The 20,480-nt window shown below is 38.6% G+C and overlaps 1 protein-coding gene across 10 annotated transcripts in view; it reads left to right on the forward strand.

The window, feature by feature from the left end:
• The window catches only part of THSD7B (thrombospondin type 1 domain containing 7B), a 1,235,876-nt gene that overhangs the window by 761,420 nt on the left and 453,976 nt on the right, over positions 1-20,480 (forward strand). For all 10 annotated transcript variants that reach the window (XM_053214974.1, XM_053214976.1, XM_053214972.1 and 7 more), the window contains one exon: positions 9,802-9,999. In XM_053214974.1, coding sequence (XP_053070949.1) covers positions 9,802-9,999 — 198 coding nt within the window. The remainder of the gene's footprint in view (positions 1-9,801; positions 10,000-20,480) is intronic.

The following is a 20,480-nucleotide window of genomic DNA, read 5'->3' on the forward strand; positions in this document are numbered from 1 at the left end:
AGTTGTGTTTGCTAAGCACTAATCCTAGCTGTCATATAAAGAAAGAATACATGGCCAAGTGCTTGATGCTATAAACTTGGTACTCTCAGCTTAATTCTGTGTCCATTTGAAAACCCACATTTCAGAGGGCACCTGGGTGGCTCAGTTGGTTGAGCATCTGACTTTGGCTCAGGTCATGATCTGACGTGAGTTAACGTCAGTTAACTCATTAACCGTGAGTTTGAGCCCTGCATCAGGCTCGCTGCTGTCAGCACAGAGCCCCCTTCAGATCCTCTCTTTCCCTCTCTCTGTCCCTCCTCTGATCATGCTCTCTCTCTCAAAAATAAATAAACATAAAAAAAAGAAAACCCACACTTCATCAATTCCCAGATTTCTCACATGCATCTACGTGCATGTCCAAGTTCACACACCTGTGCCTCTGGGCTTTTCTCTCTCTCTCTCTTTTTCAATGTTTGTTTATTTATTTATTCTTTCCACACTTCAGGTTTCTAGATCTAATTATGTCACAAAATTGGTGTGTACATTTTATGTGGAGGAATTTTTTCCCTCCAAAACATTGTAATAAACAGTATAGTGCATTATAAAGGATGGGATCTTATTTTTATGATCAATTAATTTTGTCTAGCTTCATTGAAATACAATTGACATATAATATTGTGTAATTTCAAGGTATACAACATACTGATTTGATATAAATGTATATAGCAAAACGATTGCCACAATAAGGTTAGTTAGTACATCCATCACCTCACATAGTCACCTTTATCCTGTGGGAAGAACTTTTAAGATCTACTGTCTGTACTGCCATGTTCATTGCAGTGTTATCCACAATAGTAAAGTAAAAGTAAAGACCAAGCGACTACTAATGCATAAATGGATAAAGGAAGTGTGACACACACACACACACACACACACACACACACACACACACACATGAGTGAGTATATAGGAATATTATTTAGCCATAAAAAGAAGGAAATCCTGCCATTGTGACAACATGGAAGAAAGTTTAGGATATTATACAAAGTGTTACAAGTCATACAGAAAAAAGACAAATCTTGTGTGATCTCACTTATAAGTAGATTCTTAAAAAACCCTGAAATTATAGTAACAGGGAGTAAAATGGTGGTTGCCAGGGTCTGGCTGGTGGAGAAGATGGGGAGATGTTGATCAAAGGGTCCAAACTTCGAATTATAAGGTTAGTAAGTTCTGAGGATCCAATGTACAGCATTTTGAGTATAATCAAAAATATTGTATTCAGTTTAAAGGTGCTAAGAGAGTAAATCTTTAAAATTCTTACCATGAAAAAGAAAAAAAAATTAATTTTGATTTTAGATAGTAGGTAAAGTAGAAAAACATGTCTTCCTTAATGCTTCTGGGAAGAGTCATGAATCTCATTGGCTGCTTTGTGTCATATGCTAACCCTGACCCAGTCACTCTAATTGGCCAAGTCCCAGGCATGTGACCACCACTGGAGGAAAAAGGCTCACCAAGCCTCACAGACTGAGAGTATGGGAAGGGTGGCTCCCTCAAAGAAATATGAGGTGCTGATGCTACAAGAAGGTAGAAATAATGCTGAGGTTAAACTAAATAGATATTTATTAAGTGCTTTGTCCTCTTTGTTCTGAGCCAAAGAATTTCTACAGTGATTCAGAGAATGCTCTCTTCCTCATTCTGTATTGCAATTTTTGTTACGCAAGCCAAATTTTCACAAGACCCTTTATGAAAGTACTCTTTCAACTTTTCTTTCAATCTTCGTTTTCCACATAACCCTGACTGGTCAAGGAACTCAGCTGGGAGACTCACAACATTTGGACCGTTCCACGTGTCCCTTTGGCTCAAGATGCTTTAATGCCAAAGCTTTTCTTCATTAGTCCCTATTCCTCTCTTGTATGAGCCAACTCTTGCAACTGCACCCTGGTCCTTAATTCATTAGACATCACCTGTTGCGAGTTAAATTGTGCCCTTCATAAAACAAACAAACAAAAAAACACCTTCATTCCTAACACCTTGTATATGTGAATGTGACCTTATTTGGAAATAAGGTCTAATGGCTGATGTCCTTATACCATGAGGGAAATTTTGACACAGTGATACACAGGGGAAAATTTCATGTGAAGGCAGACATTAGAGTGATGTCTCCATAAGCCAAGGAATGCCAAGGATTGCCATCAACTACCAGAAGCTAGGGAGAGGTATGGGAACAGTATTTCCCTAGAACATTCAGAGGGAGCATGACTCTACTGACACTTTGATTTAGGGCTTCTAGCCTCCAGGAATGTGAGACAACAAATTCTGTTGTTTTACAACACCCAGTGTGGTGCTTTGTCATGACAGCCCTAGGTTACTCTTATACTGCCCAACTTTGCATCAGCGTTTGAGCTCAGCAAGGATATAATATTTCATAATATTTCAAAACTGAAGTATAGAGAAGTTAACCAGTTTGTCCTATCCCACAGTGATTTAATAATGTCCAAGCTAGCACTGAGAACCTGGGTTCCTGTCTCCCTAGTCCAGTGTTCCTTCAAACCTTGGGCTTCCTTAGTGCTTCCCTCTGTGGCCTAAGGAAGTTTGGATCAAGGCACAAGTCCAACACTGAGCTTAGCAGAGAAGCTCTCTGCCTACATGCACCACATTGGCCAGTGGGACCCATTAGTCTTGAGAGCCAATCATTGAGCCAGTATAGAAGATAAGGCATAGGGTGTGGGATTAGCTCTAGTGTATCACCTTTGAAGGGAGAGGGAAAGTAGATTGCAGCTCTGTGAGACAGGAAAGGTGTGCCAAGAACAGCTTGGGAGCAGCAGGTAACTGGAATGTGTATTTTTTTACTCAAACAATAAACTTGTCAAGAGAGGCTCAGCCTTTGGAGCTGAAGGAAAGGGTGGAGGCAGTACAACATCTCACCTGAAGGTAATAGTGTCACTGCAGCCACTTGCAGAGTGTAGGGTCATGTTGGGATTGATGAGAACCAGTCTCTGTTTTATAGGGCACATACTTAGGCTAAATAACCTGCCCTAGACACTAAATAATCACAGACAGGGGAGCATGTACACAGCAATGATTGTTATTCACATCTGGGAAGTTTGCTATTTTATAAGTGCTTCCTAGAGCAGAGACAATTTTGATTTTTAAGGTCTTGTTAAAATCTGCCGGGACCACCTGCCTCTAATCCCTCCTGGGAAAAATAAAGAATGGAGTTTTCCCTCTAGCGAAATGATTCTGTGCCTACAAAGGGACCGAGCATGTTATGATGATCTTCTTGTTAATTCTGCTGACTTGTGAACCTGAGGTCTTGGATCTTCTCGATCTCAGCCTGTCCCACGGTCCTACCATGGGGTCTCCCGGAGACGCTGACTGGCACAAACTAAATGTAGTTCAGAATTCCACGGAGGCTGGAATACACAAGCTAATGCATTAAACATCACAAAATTCTGGGGTGTAAACTGGACTGTTTAGCTTCACATTTGAATTCCCTACCCTAAAGAAATGCAGTGAACCTAGTAGCAGAAGTCTAAGATATACATACATTCTTAGATATTTTATATTCTTATATATATGGAAGGTGGAAGATTTGAGTGAAATATCAAACAACAGCAAGAAAATGAATGTGTAAAGTTGGAGATAATTACTTTTTTCTCTTTGCTAGTCTTTTCCCCAGTCACTGTGTTATTGCTTTGGTATGTTCCTTTTGTTCACATTTAAAAAAAGAAAGTAGGAAAGAATGGGAAAGCAGTTAACATATTACCTAATAGAAGAAATTAGTTACTCTAGAAATGATCTTAACATGGCTGTTATTCTAAGGCAGGCACCCTTCAGTCAGGAATCCTGTAAGGTTTGTGGCTGTCAGCCATCTGAAATACATTAGAAAATCAGCCTCGTACCCAGCCTTCACATTTTCCACCAGGTCTGTGATAGGCAGACGAGGGGAACAGTACTCAGCAGGTTGGTACTTGTCAAGTGAAGCTAGGACACCTTTCAGAGGAATTTAAATTGGATCAGGTTTTAACATTCATTGCTTTATCTTTGATATACTCCCAGGGAGTTATAATTAGAGGCATATGAAAGAGAAATAACCTGAAAAAATTGCTGATGGGTGAACTCTACACGTAGGTATATGTTTAAAAAATTCTTTTTGATACAGTGACATACACTTATATGACATCCTTGTCCCTTTCAGACATATTCCAGGAAGACAGATACCCTTGACCACAGGGTATTTTGAGAGAGAGAGACAGAAAGAGAGAGAGAGAGAGAGAGAGAGAGAGAGAGAGAGAGAGAGAGAGAGAGAGAATGAGTGGGGGAGGGGCAGAGAGAGAGGGAGACACAGAATCCAAAGCAGGCTCCAGGCTCTGAGCTGTCAGCACAGAGCCCGATAAGGGGCTCGAACTCACAGACTGTGAGATCATGACCTGAGCTAAAGTCAGACGTCTAACTAACTGAACCACCCAGGCTCCCCGTACAGAAGTTTTAAAAAACAGCTTGATGGAGGCTTCCCAATACAGAGTCATATTACGTAACTGCTTATGTGATAGTACTTCAGGGATTCCTTCACCAGCCACCCCCCCCCCCCATATGGTATTGCCCTCAGTCATACACCTAAAGTTCTAAAATCCCCATAGGAAAAGACATTTTGAAACTGAGAAGCCATGACTGTCTTTACAAAGACAGTCTTTTATGCTCTGAAACAAATCAATTTCGATAACGCAGCAAAAGCAGGAGAATACTGAATGTTTTAGATCTTTGTATAACAACGTGGGAAAATTTCCATTTTCCATCCTTGCCTGCTAGATAGATCCACTCTTAATGAGAAGTCTATAAAATCATTTTGCTTTGTTACAGAAAATATGTATGCTAATAGTTTTTTTTCTTTTCCCTTTTTTCCCCATATCTATGTGTGTTAGGAGAGGGGGCTGTGCCTACTTCTCCTTTTAAGTGTTGAGAGCTCTTATGCTCATGATCACCCTATCATTACTTTTTCATATTTTCTGAATTCAGAGAAGGTGGAAAGTAATATTGATAGACTAAAATGCTACTCTTGCAGGAATGGTGGTTGATTTCTAAAGAGTTGGAATCAAGGATTCAGTGTGCTCAGGTTCTTTGGATCAAGGTTGTTACCCCATGTAAAAGGTTCCCAGAGAGGAGGAGCAAATGGGATGCTTGAGATAGAATAAGTTTCTGTCATCCTTGGCCAACCAGCAGGCTACTGCTTCAGGCCTGTCCCAGTAGAGTCAGTGGGGAGACACGGTTTTGACCATGGACAGCTCCATTTTTGGATCACTAACCCATGAGGATGTACAATCCTCAGACCTGAATTTACCTCCTGAGTCTCCTTTCATTTTTCCATGGCTTCATTTTTTTTAAAATTTTTTTTCAACGTTTTTATTTATTTTTGGGACAGAGAGAGAGCACGAACGGGGGAGGGGCAGAGAGAGAGGGAGACACAGAATCGGAAACAGGCTCCAGGCTCCGAGCCATCCGCCCAGAGCCTGACGCGGGGCTCGAACTTACAGACCGCGAGATCGTGACCTGGCTGAAGTCGGACGCTTAACCGACTGCGCCACCCAGGCGCCCCTCCATGGCTTCATTTAAAAAACTTTGACCCATATTCTGCCGTCTGTGCTTCTTCCCTTTTCTCTTCCCAACCCACAATTCACTCTTTTCTAATTCAGTAGAGTATATACTATGCCAGTAGACTATATACTAAACTTTGGGTTCATAAAAGAAAAAAAAAACCTTGCAAATACCAGTTTCCTTAAAGGTGAATTGACTCTGTGGTCAGGAAGTGATTATTAAAACTCCTTGCTACTTAGTACCTAAAATATCACTATCCAATCTGTATACCTCCATTTTAAGGAAATGACCCATAGGCCCTGCAGATTCATTATATGAGGTGGGGCTAGAACACATCATACACAAGAGCTGATTTAAATTCTTTCTTATGAAGAGGTAATGGCTCAAAATTCCTTGGCTGAATTTCATACATATCCATTTAATCAATAATGTGCTTTGGGAGCAGTGATAAAGTATCATTAATCTTAGTTTTCACGTGCATAAAATAAGAATAGTAACTTATAAAATAGTTTCAAAGATTTATTAATTTGGGGTAATGTAAGTAAAGTGGCTGGCACCATCTTGGGATAGGGTAGATGTTTAATTAATGCACGTACCTTTTCCCCTTGTTGGACTATATGCTCTGTGAAGAATAGATTTATGTTTTCTGTTCCTTCTGTGGCTTCCCACAGTACATTACAGTGATCTACATATGGCAGTTAATGTTTACTGAATGATGCTATCTGATTAATATGGAATTCAGCAAATGAAGGTAAGTGGTTGGCTGGCCCTAGCTGCTGTGGAGTTAGCAGTTGTGTATCTTTCGGAACAGAAGCACCCAGGGGAAGCATGATGTCTATTGCAGACATGAACACCAATGTGTGATTCAAGTTAAGCACTAACAGGAGACTGCAAGGTTTTTGTTCTAATGCTGAGCTTCTGCTATGATTTGATTCTAGTTAGAGTCAGGACAAGGGCAGTACAGATGAAAGACTAGAAGAATTTATTGACTGAGGAGATGTAATCTATAGATTTATGGTGAGATGGATGCAACTTGATTTGTAGAGGAAAGTTTTACATACCCCTTAATGGCACTAAGCTCTAGGTTAAAGGATATCCAGAATCCTCAGGAAAGATTGCTAAGTTTCTGATGCAGTAGTGAAACCTTGTAAATCATGGAGACTCCTGCTCAAAGATACCGACTAAATTAGAGCAAACATAAGAGGATAAGTAAGCAGTATATGAACATTATTTGTAATAGTAGGGGTCATTTGGGGTTCCTGAGTAGTTCAGTCAGTTAAACATCTGACTCTTGATTTTGACTCAGGTCATGATCTCACGGTTTGTGAGTTCGAGCCCTGCACCGGGCTCTGTGCTGGCGGTGCAGAGCCTGCATGGGATTCTCTCTCTTTCCTTCCCTCTACCCCTCCCCTGCTTGCTTTCTCTCACTCTCTATCTCCCTAAAAATAAATACGTAAATAAACTTTTTTTGAAAATTAAAAAAAAAGGATTTGAGTTCATCCAAGTTGTGTGGCAGTGAGAACCTGGAGTCCATTATTGTTGGATGAGCATCAAGTGTAGTTGAGAACCTTGTATGTTTCCTATGTCTCTTCTGAAGGTGGCCCAGGAAGGGGCCTAAACCCTCCTGCATATTTTATGTTGACTAATTAATGACATAGACTTGTAGGTACGAAGTATGGCAGAAGCCATCTTTTGTTTTAATTGTCCCTGACCTTAATATTTTCAATGCCATGATCATGAATGGGGTCTCTGATTGGCTGAATGATGCCTTCTCCTATGTGGCTGATCATCAAAGTAAGAATCAAAGACTCTCTTTTAAAAAGAGCTCTTTCCTCTCTCTCTCAAAATAAACACATAGACTTAAAGTTGAACCTGTGTGGCTCATTTGGTTAAGTCTGACTCTTAGTTTTGGCCCAACTCATGATCTCACAGTTCATGGGATCGAGCTCTACATTGGACTCTGCACTGACAGCACTAAACCTGCTGGGATTCTCTATCTATCTCTGGCCCTCCCCAGCTTGCATGTGCTCTCTCTCTCTCTCTCTTTCTCTCTCAAAATAAATAAATAAACTTAAAAAAAATAAATAAAAGGACTTCATAGGTTAGCCCTAGACCAAGAAAACCCAAAAAGAGCATTTGAGGTGGTTTATCTAAAATACTTTCCCAGCCCTGTAATATTCTAAGGAAGCGTGGCTCCCTTTTATGGCCTAAAACCATGTGTCCATTAGTTCACACCTCCTTGGTTGTGCAATTTTACAGGAGTGAATCTTTTGCCCACTACACCTTGAGCTTTGTAACCTTTCATTTCATTACTATTGGTGGGAAAATAGGCATGGCTTTGGAAAATATGGGAGAGAGATATACCTGGCTTTGTGACCTCTCATGGTCCCTAATTTGTTCTTCTCCTTGACTCTTCTGGGAATAGTAGTAGGGGATCTAACTCTCAGGCTGGGCATTCAGTGTTCTCAAGCTCTCTATTTTCCTATCAAAGTCTGTCTGTCTGTTGTTTCTCTCTTTTAACTCACCCAAAGGAATAAGTGAATAATTCCTTAAAATGTTATCACCCAATAAGACTGGTTTCATTAAAAAGAAGGAATTAAAAGAATTAAATTGGTTAACAGAATTTGATGTGTTAGAGAATGGAAGTTAAAATATGAGGTCCATGGAAAGCAGGCATAGCCTTTAGAAGCGACATGGTAGGGCACCTTAGTGTCTCAGTTGGTTGAGCATCCACCTTCGGCTCAGGTCATGATCTCACTGTTCATGAGTTCAAGCCCTGCATTGGGCTCTGTGCTGACAGCTCAGAGCCTGGATCCTGCTTTGATTTTCTGTCTCCCTCTGTCTCTGCCCCTCCCCCACTTGCATTTTCTCTCTCTCCCCCAAAAATAAATAAAAATATTTTTAAAAAATTAAGAAAAAATTTCAGAAGTGACATGTAATAAAGGCCAGAGATTAAAAACTCATAGACTAGGGGCACCTGGGTGGCGCAGTCGGTTAAGCGTCCGACTTCAGCCAGGTCACGATCTCGCGGTCCGTGAGTTCGAGCCCCGCGTCGGGCTCTGGGATGATGGCTCGGAGCCTGGAGCCTGTTTCCGATTCTGTGTCTCCCTCTCTCTCTCTGCCCCTCCCCCGTTCATGCTCTGTCTCTCTCTGTCCCAAAAATAAATAAAAAATGTTGAAAAAAATTAAAAAAAAAAACTCATAGACTAAAGAGTTGTATCTAGTTCTCAGTCACTTTTTTTTCTTTAATTTTAGACACTTTGTTTTTTAAAAATGATAAATTAGTTAAAAATGGAGAGATTTCATATAAAAACAAAACACAACTTGGATTTCTGTCTCCTTAAATAAATTCCACATTCCCTCATGGCAGCAGCCAATGGAAACAGGATTATGGCCACCTGTTACAGAACAAGCATGCATCTTCCATTTCACCACACAACTCAGGACTCCTTACAATTGTACAATTGACTCGTTTCCCTCAGTTTGTACCTGTTTGACTCTTGCAACACTGAGTTTATGACTCTGTAAGCTTATAGAGTTGAAGGCCCATATATATCCTTATTACAGGTGATGTTGGGCTGTAGTCCCACAATACATTTTTTTTTTAAACTGAATAATAGTCCAGGGACCCATGTCTAGCCAAGGTGAGGAATGCAGTCCAAAGAGATGCTGTGTTCACAGGGAAGGCTGACCTGGAATGTAATGTCAAGGAAGGGATACAGGGAAATCTCTGGGCATAAAGCTGTGAATGTCTTAGTTACCAGGGATATGACAAAATGTAGATGTATTTCAACTTATGTGGAATAAGCAAAATGTCAAAAACAACAGAAAAAATAAAATGTGGATTTATCTATGTTAGGCTATTTCTGTGAGTCTTCATTTATTTCTATTGGTTTATTGATGCCATTGGACCAGTGCTACTTGCTACTCCATTTGATTGTGTGTTTGTGTATGGCCTCTCCAAGATTGTTAAGTCTTGGAAGACAGAGTCTCTGCTCTAGTTCTTTTCCATTTTCCCTTTCTTTTTGTATCCCCCTACCCCATTTCCCATAAAAGAAAACACCTTGAAATCATACACCTTTTAGGACTATAGAGATTCAAATAAAAGTTTTATTTCTTTTCTAGTTGCTGCTGGTGTTTTGTTTTGTTTTGTTTTGTTTTGTTTTGTTTTGTTTGTTTTGATGGATAAAGTTGAATCCTGTGAAACTTTTTTTTTTCTTTTCTTCTCAGGATTTAGAATGAGGCAGCGCCATGTCCTCATGGAATCCACAGGGCCTACGGGCCACTGCCCTCATTTGGTGGAGTCTGTTCCTTGTGAGGATCCAATGTGTTACCGATGGCTGATGTCTGAAGGCGTCTGTATCCCCGATCATGGAAAATGTGGCCGAGGACATCGCATCCTGAAGGCTGTGTGCCAGAATGACCGAGGTATGAGGCAAAGACATATGTGTTGTTAAGTGAGAGCTGCCCTATTACTATTACATGTCACTGCTCTCAAACAGGTCGTTTTCCCAAGGGAGGGAAACAGCTTTCCTATCCTTGAATACTTATGTTGAAGCCACGTGCTAAATTGCTGCAAAGTAAGCAGTCTTGAGTTAATGTGAGGCCACATAGTCCAAAAGAAAAGTATATGATTATGCCTCAGTGCAACACAGTGAAGCTAGAGATTTCTGTGCAGTTCTTAATTTATCAAGACAAATAGAATACAGAATTCCTCTGGGTAGTTTTCAACTTATCAATACCAAACAAGTTTTATTTGCCTTTTTTGAGGTCGATATGTAACATGCTTTTATATATTATTAACAAATACTACCTTGTAAAGATTCCAGGGCTACAATTCTCTCCAAGTTAAGGGAAAAAAATACTAAGCTATATCTTTTCATTTATGGAACATTCAACTACACTCAGTTCTAGACATAATACTGACATTTCTAAAGAACCATTTTAAAATCTAAATTGTCAAGATTTGCAAAACTGTTAACAGTGGTGTCTTTGCTTCATTGTCAAGCTTGTAGTACAATGGTTGTTTGAAATGAAGGGTGATTTAGAAAACATGTAAGTCACATGGAAATGAGGGAAGTGACATTTGTAAACCTTTATCCTACAGTTAAAAAAAATCAGTCTCTTGGAAGAATATTGGTATGTTTATTAATCCCATTTATAATGCTCTTGATGGGTGGAGGGAAACGTTTTGACTTATGGAGTGAAGTAATCCATAGAATAGAAGGAAATTACAAAGTGGACTCAGAGTGGCTATTCGCATCCACACAGGGTTGACATTCAGCAATGGTTTCCTTGTTTCCCTCCTTCTTGTCTTCCCCTGCAGCCCTCTTTCTCTCCCTCTCTTCCTGCCCTTACCTCTCTCACTTTCTTCTTTCTTTCCTTCTCTAATCTTCCTTTCCTCCTGCTTTTGATCTGTTTTCTTTCTTTCTTTCTTTCTTTCTTTCTTTCTTTCTTTCTTTCTCTCTCTCTCTCTCTCTTTCTTTCTTTCTTTCTTTCTTTCTTTCTTTCTTTCTTTCTTTCTTTCTTTCCCACCACCATAATTAGCAGATAGACATTTTGTCAGGCAGTGTAATCAGTTATCTCATGAAAGGTATTTGTTTAATTAGAGGTCAACAACAGGCTGTATTAGCTACATCCTTTATGACTAAGTTGTTAAAACTAATAGTGGCTTCTAATATTACCAAATAATTTTTGAATTGTGGTAATATATGTACAACTCATTAACAGAGGCAAATAAGATCACTGTGGTATTGCTTTTCTTTGATTTCAGGAAGAGTAGTATAGAGGTTTAAACCTGGAGTCTAAATCAGCCAGGTTGGAATTTCAAGTCTGCTACTCCCCTGCTAGATGAACTCAGGAAAATTAATTAACTTGTGGAGGCATCCTTTCCTTCAGACTTAAAATAGGGGTAATAAAATCTACCTCTCACTGATTGTGAGAGTTAAACTGGTTATATAAAAGTGATTAGTGAAGTGTCTGGCACATAACCACTCAAAATAAGCTATAAGATTATTTTTCTTATAATACACATTTATTACTGTTCTCTGCCCTGGGGGTATTGTGCAAAGAGCATTCTTATATAATATGAAAATAATGATGAGTATTAGAATAACCATATCACTTCTTCCTCCCAACCTCCAGCTGTGGAATCAAAAAGATGCTTTGTGTGGTTGAGTCCCAAAGACAAATTACTGTAAGGCTTTGTCATCTCACGGCAGGTATTAGAGGCTTGTCATGATGTATTATGTCTATAGGGCTGGGGAGTTTTTCACAATTTCACAATCTGTGTCTTCTGTAGTATTGCAGATTGTGATATTGTGATTTATAATTAGAAATACATATTCTTCCCATTTCCGGTGCAGAGCTGCTAAAACTCTTGGAACTTCCTGAGCAAAAAGAGCAATGGGAGCATCTTTTGTTACATTTGCTCTTTTGTCCTCAATTCCTGAAGTTGCTTCTGTAAAGGTGAAATGGGTGTGTTATTACTCAAAAACAAAAACAAAAAAAAGAGAAAGAAATGAGTGTGTTGTTATTCATAACAAGCCCCATTCTCCCACATTTGGGTTTATGGTAATGAGGTGATTTGTGGAAAGCACCTAAGGATGAGAGCTGGTTGCCAGAGGAGCCAACCAAATAGAGGGTTGGAACTTTCAGTCTCACCCCCTGATTGCCAGGGAGGGGAGAGAGGGGAGGTTGAATCAAACACCAATGGCCAATGATTTAATGACTTGTGCATATGTAAAGAAACCTCCATAGAAAATAAAAAAAAACAATAATAATAAAAAGAATTGGGGGTCTGGAGAGCTTCCAGGTTGGTGAACACTGTGGAGATTTGTGGAAAGTGGAAATGGAAATTCCACGCCCTTTCCCCATATCTCACCCTATTCATCTCTTCCACCTGGCTGTTCCTGAATTACATCTTTCACAGTCAACCAGTCATGTAGTAAGGGTCATGTAGTAAGTAAAACAGGTTTCCTGAGTTCTGTGAGCCACTCTGGCAAATTAATCAAAGCCAAAGAGGGGGTTGTGGGAAACCCAAATTTGTAGCTGGTTGGTTAGAAGCATAGCTCACCTGGGCTTACAGTTGACCTCTGAAGAGGAGGGTGGTCTTGTAGGACCAAGACTTTTCCCTGTGGAATCTGATGCTATTTCTGGGTGAGTCAGAACTGAGTTGAGTATTAGGACGTCCAGTTGGTGTTGGAGAATTCCGTGGTGTGGTGTGGGGAAATTGTCCCACCTCCCCCAACACATACATACTATCCCACTGAAAATGGATGCAGAATCCTTTCTACAGAGATATCCATTTTACCATTGTATAGCATTTCTAGAGTTTTATTACTTATCCCTATGAAATGGCTAATTTTCAACATTGACCTAACTCTTGATTTCTATGGGGAAAAGTAGAAATTACTACTGGTTCATATCAATTCCATGAAGTCTTTATGGTGTTTACATACTTGGATGGCTCCTTAATCATTTGTGGGGTATCAGCCATAGTCATGGTTACAAGAACATGCTAGCCTGGTAGCTGAAGTAGTGTTTGTCCAGTGAGAAATCGAAAATGTGGTCTGGTTGCACATTTTGCAATACAGCTTCTTTGAGATTCTGGCTAATTTATGATAGAAGTTGAACAGAAAAGTGCTTCTCTTTAACTCTCTGCATATTATCATGGTCTTTCCGTATCTTCAGGAACTGCCAGAACTGTTGACACTCATTTAAATGCTTGGAGAAGGGAAAAAAACGGTTGAGATATATTTAATAAGTCAGCTGTGATTTTTTTCTAGTAACATTTGGTAGTTTTCTTTTCATCTTTCTGAATTTATCATTGTTTTATATGTCCTTTATTTCACAATTTATTTAGAGTTAACTGGATAAGACCAAAATAAGTATCTTCATTTTGGTAAACAAACAAAGAAATAAACAAAACAAAACAAATGCATATTAGATCTAATCAGACTTAAGTCCTGCTATAATTTGCAAGGGTAACTTTTTCATATATATATATATATATATATATATGTATATATGGTATGTGCACATATGTATATGATAAATACATACACACACACACATTGTGTGTGTGTGTGTGTGTGTGTGTGTGTGTGTGTGTATAACATTAAAACCCCTTGCAAAATATCTATATCCCATTCAGATTGTGGAACCAAGAGATTTCCACATAGCCATGATCAGGATTCTGTAGGCCTCTTCAAAGTGTCTACTTGGGCATTTGTGCCACTAGAAAGAATATTTGTCTTTCCCAGAAGTGTGTTTAAATAATTAGTTTAGGGGCACCTGAGTGGCTTAGTCAGTTGAATGTCCCAACTCTTGATTTTCATTTAGGTCATGATCCCAGGGTCGTGGGATTGAGCCCTGTGTTGGGCTCCTCACTGAGTGTGGAGCCTATTTAAGATTCTCTCTCCCTCTGCCCCTCTCCACCTCTCATGCTCTCTGTCTCTTTCTCAAATTAAAAAAAAAAAATTAGTTTGGAGCCTTTGAAAATCTACAATCTCTGTCATATTGAAGCCAGTAAGTAGCAATTTGAGATAACCAAAATTGGTGGGCTAGTTTAAGAATGTAATCGACTTTAGACTATCAAAGATCCAAGTAGTCATTTATGAATTTGTACAGTCTGTGTAGAGGTATGTTTTGACTCATGCTCTACTTTGATTTATTAGTGATACTGTCCCGTCTTACTGAAGTTACTATTTCTCATCCAGCCTGTGATTGTAGCAAACAATGGGTTAGTAATACTTATTTTTAGGAAGAAAATTGTATAAAAGATTGCACGAATGAGTATTCTGATTTGTATCTGATTTCTAATACTTTGAGTGGTCGATGAACTTTGATTTCTTTCCTCTGCACAACATCTTATCACTAATCTGGGTCAATATAAGTCTACTGAGTATAGAATATACATAGGTTTTTCTTGTCTCATTGACAAGCATGTTTCCTGCAAGTCAAAGTAGACATTTGAAAATAAATGGACTGTGATGCAAACTGGATGCCCAACCTACTTCTCCTTTAGATTATCAGGTTAATATTCTGGGTTTTAAACTTTGTTTCTCAAATGTGTAACTAGTTCATTGTTGCCAGGTTTCACTGGCAGTTGATGAAGGTGTACCACTATATGCCATCTTCCCAGAGTAGATTGGGAAAATCCCCATAATGCTAGGGCAGTGGACAACATTCCTAGTGACTGACATATGATCACTATTTATCATCTTTCATGTCTCTGTAATGCAAAGTGGACAGATGACATCACAGGGTCAATGGATAAACACCAGACTGTCTATTAGGCAGTCAGACCTTGAGCACTCACCAAGTGCTTTGCTCCATAATTTGCAGAGTAGGTTATCTTGAGAAAAAAAAGAGTGTCTGTATATTTCGGCAAACATCTTTATTTGGAGGTAATGCGGTGTACATTCTGTACTTGGAAAAAACAAATACCTGTGTTGGTATAACACAGAGTATTAATACATTAAGAAGAACAAAGCTCGCATGGTGACAGGTACATGGAACTAGGGTTCTCCAGTGTTACTGGAATGCCCCCTTCCATAGAGGGATACTTATTTTGCAGTTGCGCTAGATTTTGTCCATGCAAATATTTTCCTTAAGTGGTGTATATATTTGCACAGAAAGCTTGGGGAATGATTTTCCATCATTAAGGTTACTTTGCTTTTCATTTCAGAGGCATTTTTCTGTGAGTTATTGCCTTGCATCATTAACCTTGGACAATCCAAAAATGTGATATTTAATCTTAGATAAAATGGCATGTGCTCATAAGCATGTGCTTATAAGTACCCATAGGATGACTTTAATTGGTGGAAAGCATGCTAGGTTAATCATTTAACTGAAGTGAGTTAATTTTTTTTAATGTTTTTAAATCTATGATTGAATTGGAAGTTTTGTTTTATTATTTTTTTTTTATCTTTAAATCTCAAGAAATGTTCTTTAGGTTAGCTTTGAAAAGAAGGTCAAACTCCATTCAGATAACAAGTTATTCAGCAGAATTCTAAATAAAACCCCTTTTGTGGTTTCAAGTACTATTTTCTAAACCCTTTGATCATGTTGTGTGTTATTTTGGTCATCAAGCACTGCTTTACTTCTCTTCTATGCTTCTTCTTTGTCTTACAAGGTTTTCTAACTGCTATTTTAGCACAATATTTATTTTCTTATATTTTAGGAAGACAAAAGAATAAATTATCGGTGAGATATTTCTTTGCCACACAAGTACTAGTCTGTGGTCTATCAACCTGTTAAAGAGACTCTACATGTTAGAGCCACCACAGAGTTTACACAGCCTCAAAATAAATTTCAAATAAAATTTTTCTGAAAGTTGTGAGCACTTTCATGGAAATAAGTATGTAGCTAATTAAGATGTGCATTTTGGAAGGGATAAGAGTAATTTTAATTGTTTTAAGTTATAAGAAAGCAACTATTATTTTCATCTTATGTTATTTTTATTTGTTTCTGTTTTGAGCAGAAACACACACACACACACACAAACACTTATACACACACTTATACACTTATACACACACTTACCTTTGCATAAGGTTTGGAAATTTAAAAACTGTATTGCCAGGAGTTCAGAGGGATCGAAGGATAGGGAAATAAATATGGACATGCATTTTATATTAGCAGTGCAAATCCAGAGACAGCCTTTTTGAAATAGCTAAACTTAGCATGCACTGTTGTTTCCTGCTCAGACCCTCTCAGCCATTTACCATTTCTGTGTATATCAGCCCCCAAGTTCCAGCTGACATGACTTGCTTCTGTTTGCCTGGGGAATTTCTCTGCCCACAGAAGTGCAGTCAGCAGTGCCAGGGAATTAACAGTCCCAGGGAGCAGCCTTCAACCCATGATTGGGAGTTGTAAAAATCATTGCCCTTGCCTTTCAGATGGGATAACGTTGAGATGTATGTTCTGTGCTGTTTCCGAGAGCTCCCACTGAGAGGAAGCTCCACCTACTCATCATGGTGACTTCCTTTGATCACACACCCTCTCTCAGCCTCCTTCCCTGTCTCATCCCCTATTGTTGCACTCACTGGTTCTCTGGCGTAACTCCCCAATAAACACTTGCCCAAGAATCTTTGTCAAAGGGTTTATTGTGGTACGACTCAAACTGAGACAAGGATGTGTGAAAAGATATTTCATGGATCCATTCCTGCAGCAGATAGAGGATCCAATTCTAGTCGTACCATGTAGATAATATTTAAAGAAATGACTTCCTTGGAAGAGATGATACTGCCAATCATGAGATCCCATTCAATACTTTGAACAACCCTCACTATTTACAGTTATTTGGTAATATCAGATGGCTTCAGTATACTGCTTCTGCACCCCTCCCCCATCCTTTGAAAGCATAAAACCATTAGTGAATCCCATTTCTTTACCAGTTAGACAATACTAGTAACTTATACAATCCTCCTGAGTCTTGTTTTCCAACAATTGAGTTATTTTATGACTCTCAGGGGAAGGCTAGCTAGGTTATTCATGTTTTCATTTTATAGTGGATTCCAGAGTGTATTGGAATATTTCTAAATAAGGACAAGAGAAGAACAGAGGTCTTTGGAATGTTAAAGGAATTATTTGTGTAGGAAAATTGGGTCTGAAGTATTTGGGGAGCATATTTCTCTATCTCCTTTGTTGTAGATCAGTCATTCAAAAACTACAATGTGAAAATCCCCCAGTGGGATTATAAAAACACTAGTCATCAGAGAAATGCAAATCAAAGCAACAATGAGTTATCCCCTTACACCTGTCAGCTTGGCTAATAACAAAAAGAAGAAATAACAAGTGTGGGTGAGGTTTTGGAGAAAAGGGAACCCTTGTGCCTTGTTGGTGGGAATGTAAACTGGTACAACCACTGTGGAAAACACTATGGAGGTTCCTCAAAAAATTAGAAATAGACTTACCATGGGATTCAGTAATTCTGCTACTGGGTTTTTACCCAAAGAAAACAAAAACACTAATTTGTACAGATATATGCATCTCTGTGTTTATGGCAGCATTATTTACAATAGTCAAGATATGAAAGCAACCCAAGTATCCATTAATAGATGAATGGATAAAGATGTGGTATATATATGCAATGGATTATTACTCAACCAGAAAGAGGAATGAGATCTTGCCATTTGCAACAGCATGGATGTGCCTATTATGTTAAGTGAAATACTTCAGGCAGAGAAATACAAATACCATATGGTTTTACTTATATATGAAATTCAAAAAAAAAAAAACAAACCAACAAAAACAGACCTATAAGTACCAAGAACAAACTGCTAGTTGCCAGAGGGGAAGGGATGGGAGGAGGGGGAAAATGGGTGAAGAGGAGTGAGGGGCACAGGCTTCAGTTATGGAATGAGTAAGTCATGGGGATGAAAGGTACAGCACAGGGAATATAGTCCATGGTATTTGAATAGTGTTGTGTGATGACCAATGGTAGCTGCACTTGTGATAAGCATAGCATAACTAATAGACTTGTCAAATCACTATGTTGTACACCTGAAACTATTGTAACATTATGTGTCAACTGTACTTCAATTAAAAAACAAAACACAAATGGAGTGGCCCCCACTCCAGAGTTTCTGATTCTGTAGGTCTGAGATGTGGCTAGGGATCTGTATTTCTAATGAGTTTCCAGGTGATGCTGATGGTGATGGTTGAGGGACCACACCTTGAGAAGCACTGCTCTAGGCAGACGGGGGCCTATAGGCAACCTCATAATGTTTGTGTATAACAGAAGTAGGCTACAGCAGTGACAGATACGTCTTATACTTAGAATCAACAATAGTATTGATTCTAATCTGTTGTTTCTTGTTTCCTGCTGGGGAAGTTATTCTTGAAATCTATGAAATATATTACTGTCTTTCCAGAAGCAAGCAGTGAGTAAATATTCTTTTATTTCTTTATTGTTACCTAGATGGATTACTAAAAGATCAAATAGTGGAAAGCAATAGTGTACTCTTGCAGAAACAGAAGACACATAATATGTGAGATGAGTTATTTAGGTTTAGAGGAGAGAATTTTCATTTTCAGCAAGCTATCTTTTTCAGACCACCAACTGGTAGCAGTTTGGTGTCAGTGTCCTTACTGAGGGAAGTGTGGTGATGACAAATACGTTGTATTAAACTTTGAAATGAACCTGACTTTGCAGTTGAAAGTGCCAATAAGATCAGGCTGCTATTCACGCTACAGGAATCAGACTGCAAAAGAGATTAAATTTGAGAGTTCCTATAGCCAAGTTCTGCATTCCCTTTCATTTAGATGTCTTGCAGTGAAATTAAAGGTGAAATTTTAATAATGCTTGGCAATGAGGGAATCCAAAAGAGAAAAATAGAGACTTGTTCTAATCAGTTTCCCTATCCATGTTTGATGGGAAGGTGGGAGTAGATGTAAATGGTGAATCAATTTAAATGTTAAAGAGAGAGGAACTGCAGTGCGGTTTAAATATATTTACTGTACGTTGCCTGTCGATAAACAGATATTGTATTTTGAATTACTTCCTCTTTCTACCCTGGTAAATACTTAGACATTGCAAGTTAGCTTTTGTCTTTTTACTCTGTTACCAAGGTTCCCAAGGACATGACTGTGTTAACATCACTACCCCATTAACTATAGTCTGATTTTTCCAGATTTTAATATTTGGAAATACCTGAAAAGAAATTGCTTCCTGAGTGTGCCTGTGTGTCTCATAGAAAGGCTGTCTCTTTTTTCTATCTCTTCTGAAATTCTCAATGGCTGTCTACTTTCTGTTCCCGGTCCATAGGATTTGAAAACCAAAACAAATCATAGATTGTACTGATTCTTCAAAATATAGTTCATATGATTAAATAGTCAACCTGACCTTCCAATGGGAATTAATGTGAGACTGTCACCCTTGCCATTACTTTTGATTTTCTGGGCAAGCTCTGAGTTTCCCTATTCCATTGTATATTCTACTAGTGTTACTAACAGGGATTAGTTAACATTATTCACAGGGATATAACTTTGTTTTCTCATTCTGAAATGCATTTTAAAGTGTCATTTGGCTGTTTCATATGGCCTTTGGCTGGTAACTCCTGACATAGCATCTCCCCACTTTTCCCTCTATGTAGACATAGGAAAAGTAAGGTATGTGGATTAAAACACGTTTCTCATATGCTGGAGTAATTTTCACTGATAGGATCACCAATATGACTAGATTAGGAAATGCAATCACAGGCTTACCTGTGCTGTACCCATCTGAGTGTTTTAGGGAAAATATAATGAAAGAAATCTCTCCTGGAAAGGCCTATCCATCCCATGCAAAATCAATTAGAAGGAAATTTTATTTAGGCTAGAAAAATTTTTACTTAGACTTTATAGTTAACTCTGAATTTCTAAATTGAAATAATTAGTACAGGTACTGTATCTAAGTGATTAATGAATCAAAGTTAAGAATTCATAGTGTATAAGCCTTTCTGCTGTGCTGTTCTTTCCATACTTACTGAGTTGAGTGTCTGCTATCCCAAAGAACTTGATCATTTTCCATGGAGAAATATCTAAGACGTAGAAATCAAAAATTATTTTAGAGAAATCATATATTTTACATCAAAGAAACACAAACTAAAGGGTAAAAAAGTATTGAATGTTAATTTAGGGTTATCTTAAGAACATGGTATTTCCCTTAGTCCTGAGGTAGATTTCAGTCAACAACAGACATCTAGAAAATCCATAGCTCACACCAAGTGCTACTCTTACCTCTGTTACTTCTGTGGGAATTTGCCTCCAGTCACTTATTCGCCTGCCTTAGATGCTCATCTTCTTCTTCCTTTGTCTGATCTCACTCATTCTTTGAAAACCTGGATGAATGTCCTTTAGAAAACCATCCCTTCCCTACCATCCCACCTCTTTTAAGCTGTTCTGGACTCTCAGGTAAACAT

Source organism: Acinonyx jubatus, chromosome C1 (genome assembly GCF_027475565.1).
Source record: "Acinonyx jubatus isolate Ajub_Pintada_27869175 chromosome C1, VMU_Ajub_asm_v1.0, whole genome shotgun sequence".
In the NCBI taxonomy this organism is placed as follows: Eukaryota; Metazoa; Chordata; class Mammalia; order Carnivora; family Felidae; genus Acinonyx; species Acinonyx jubatus.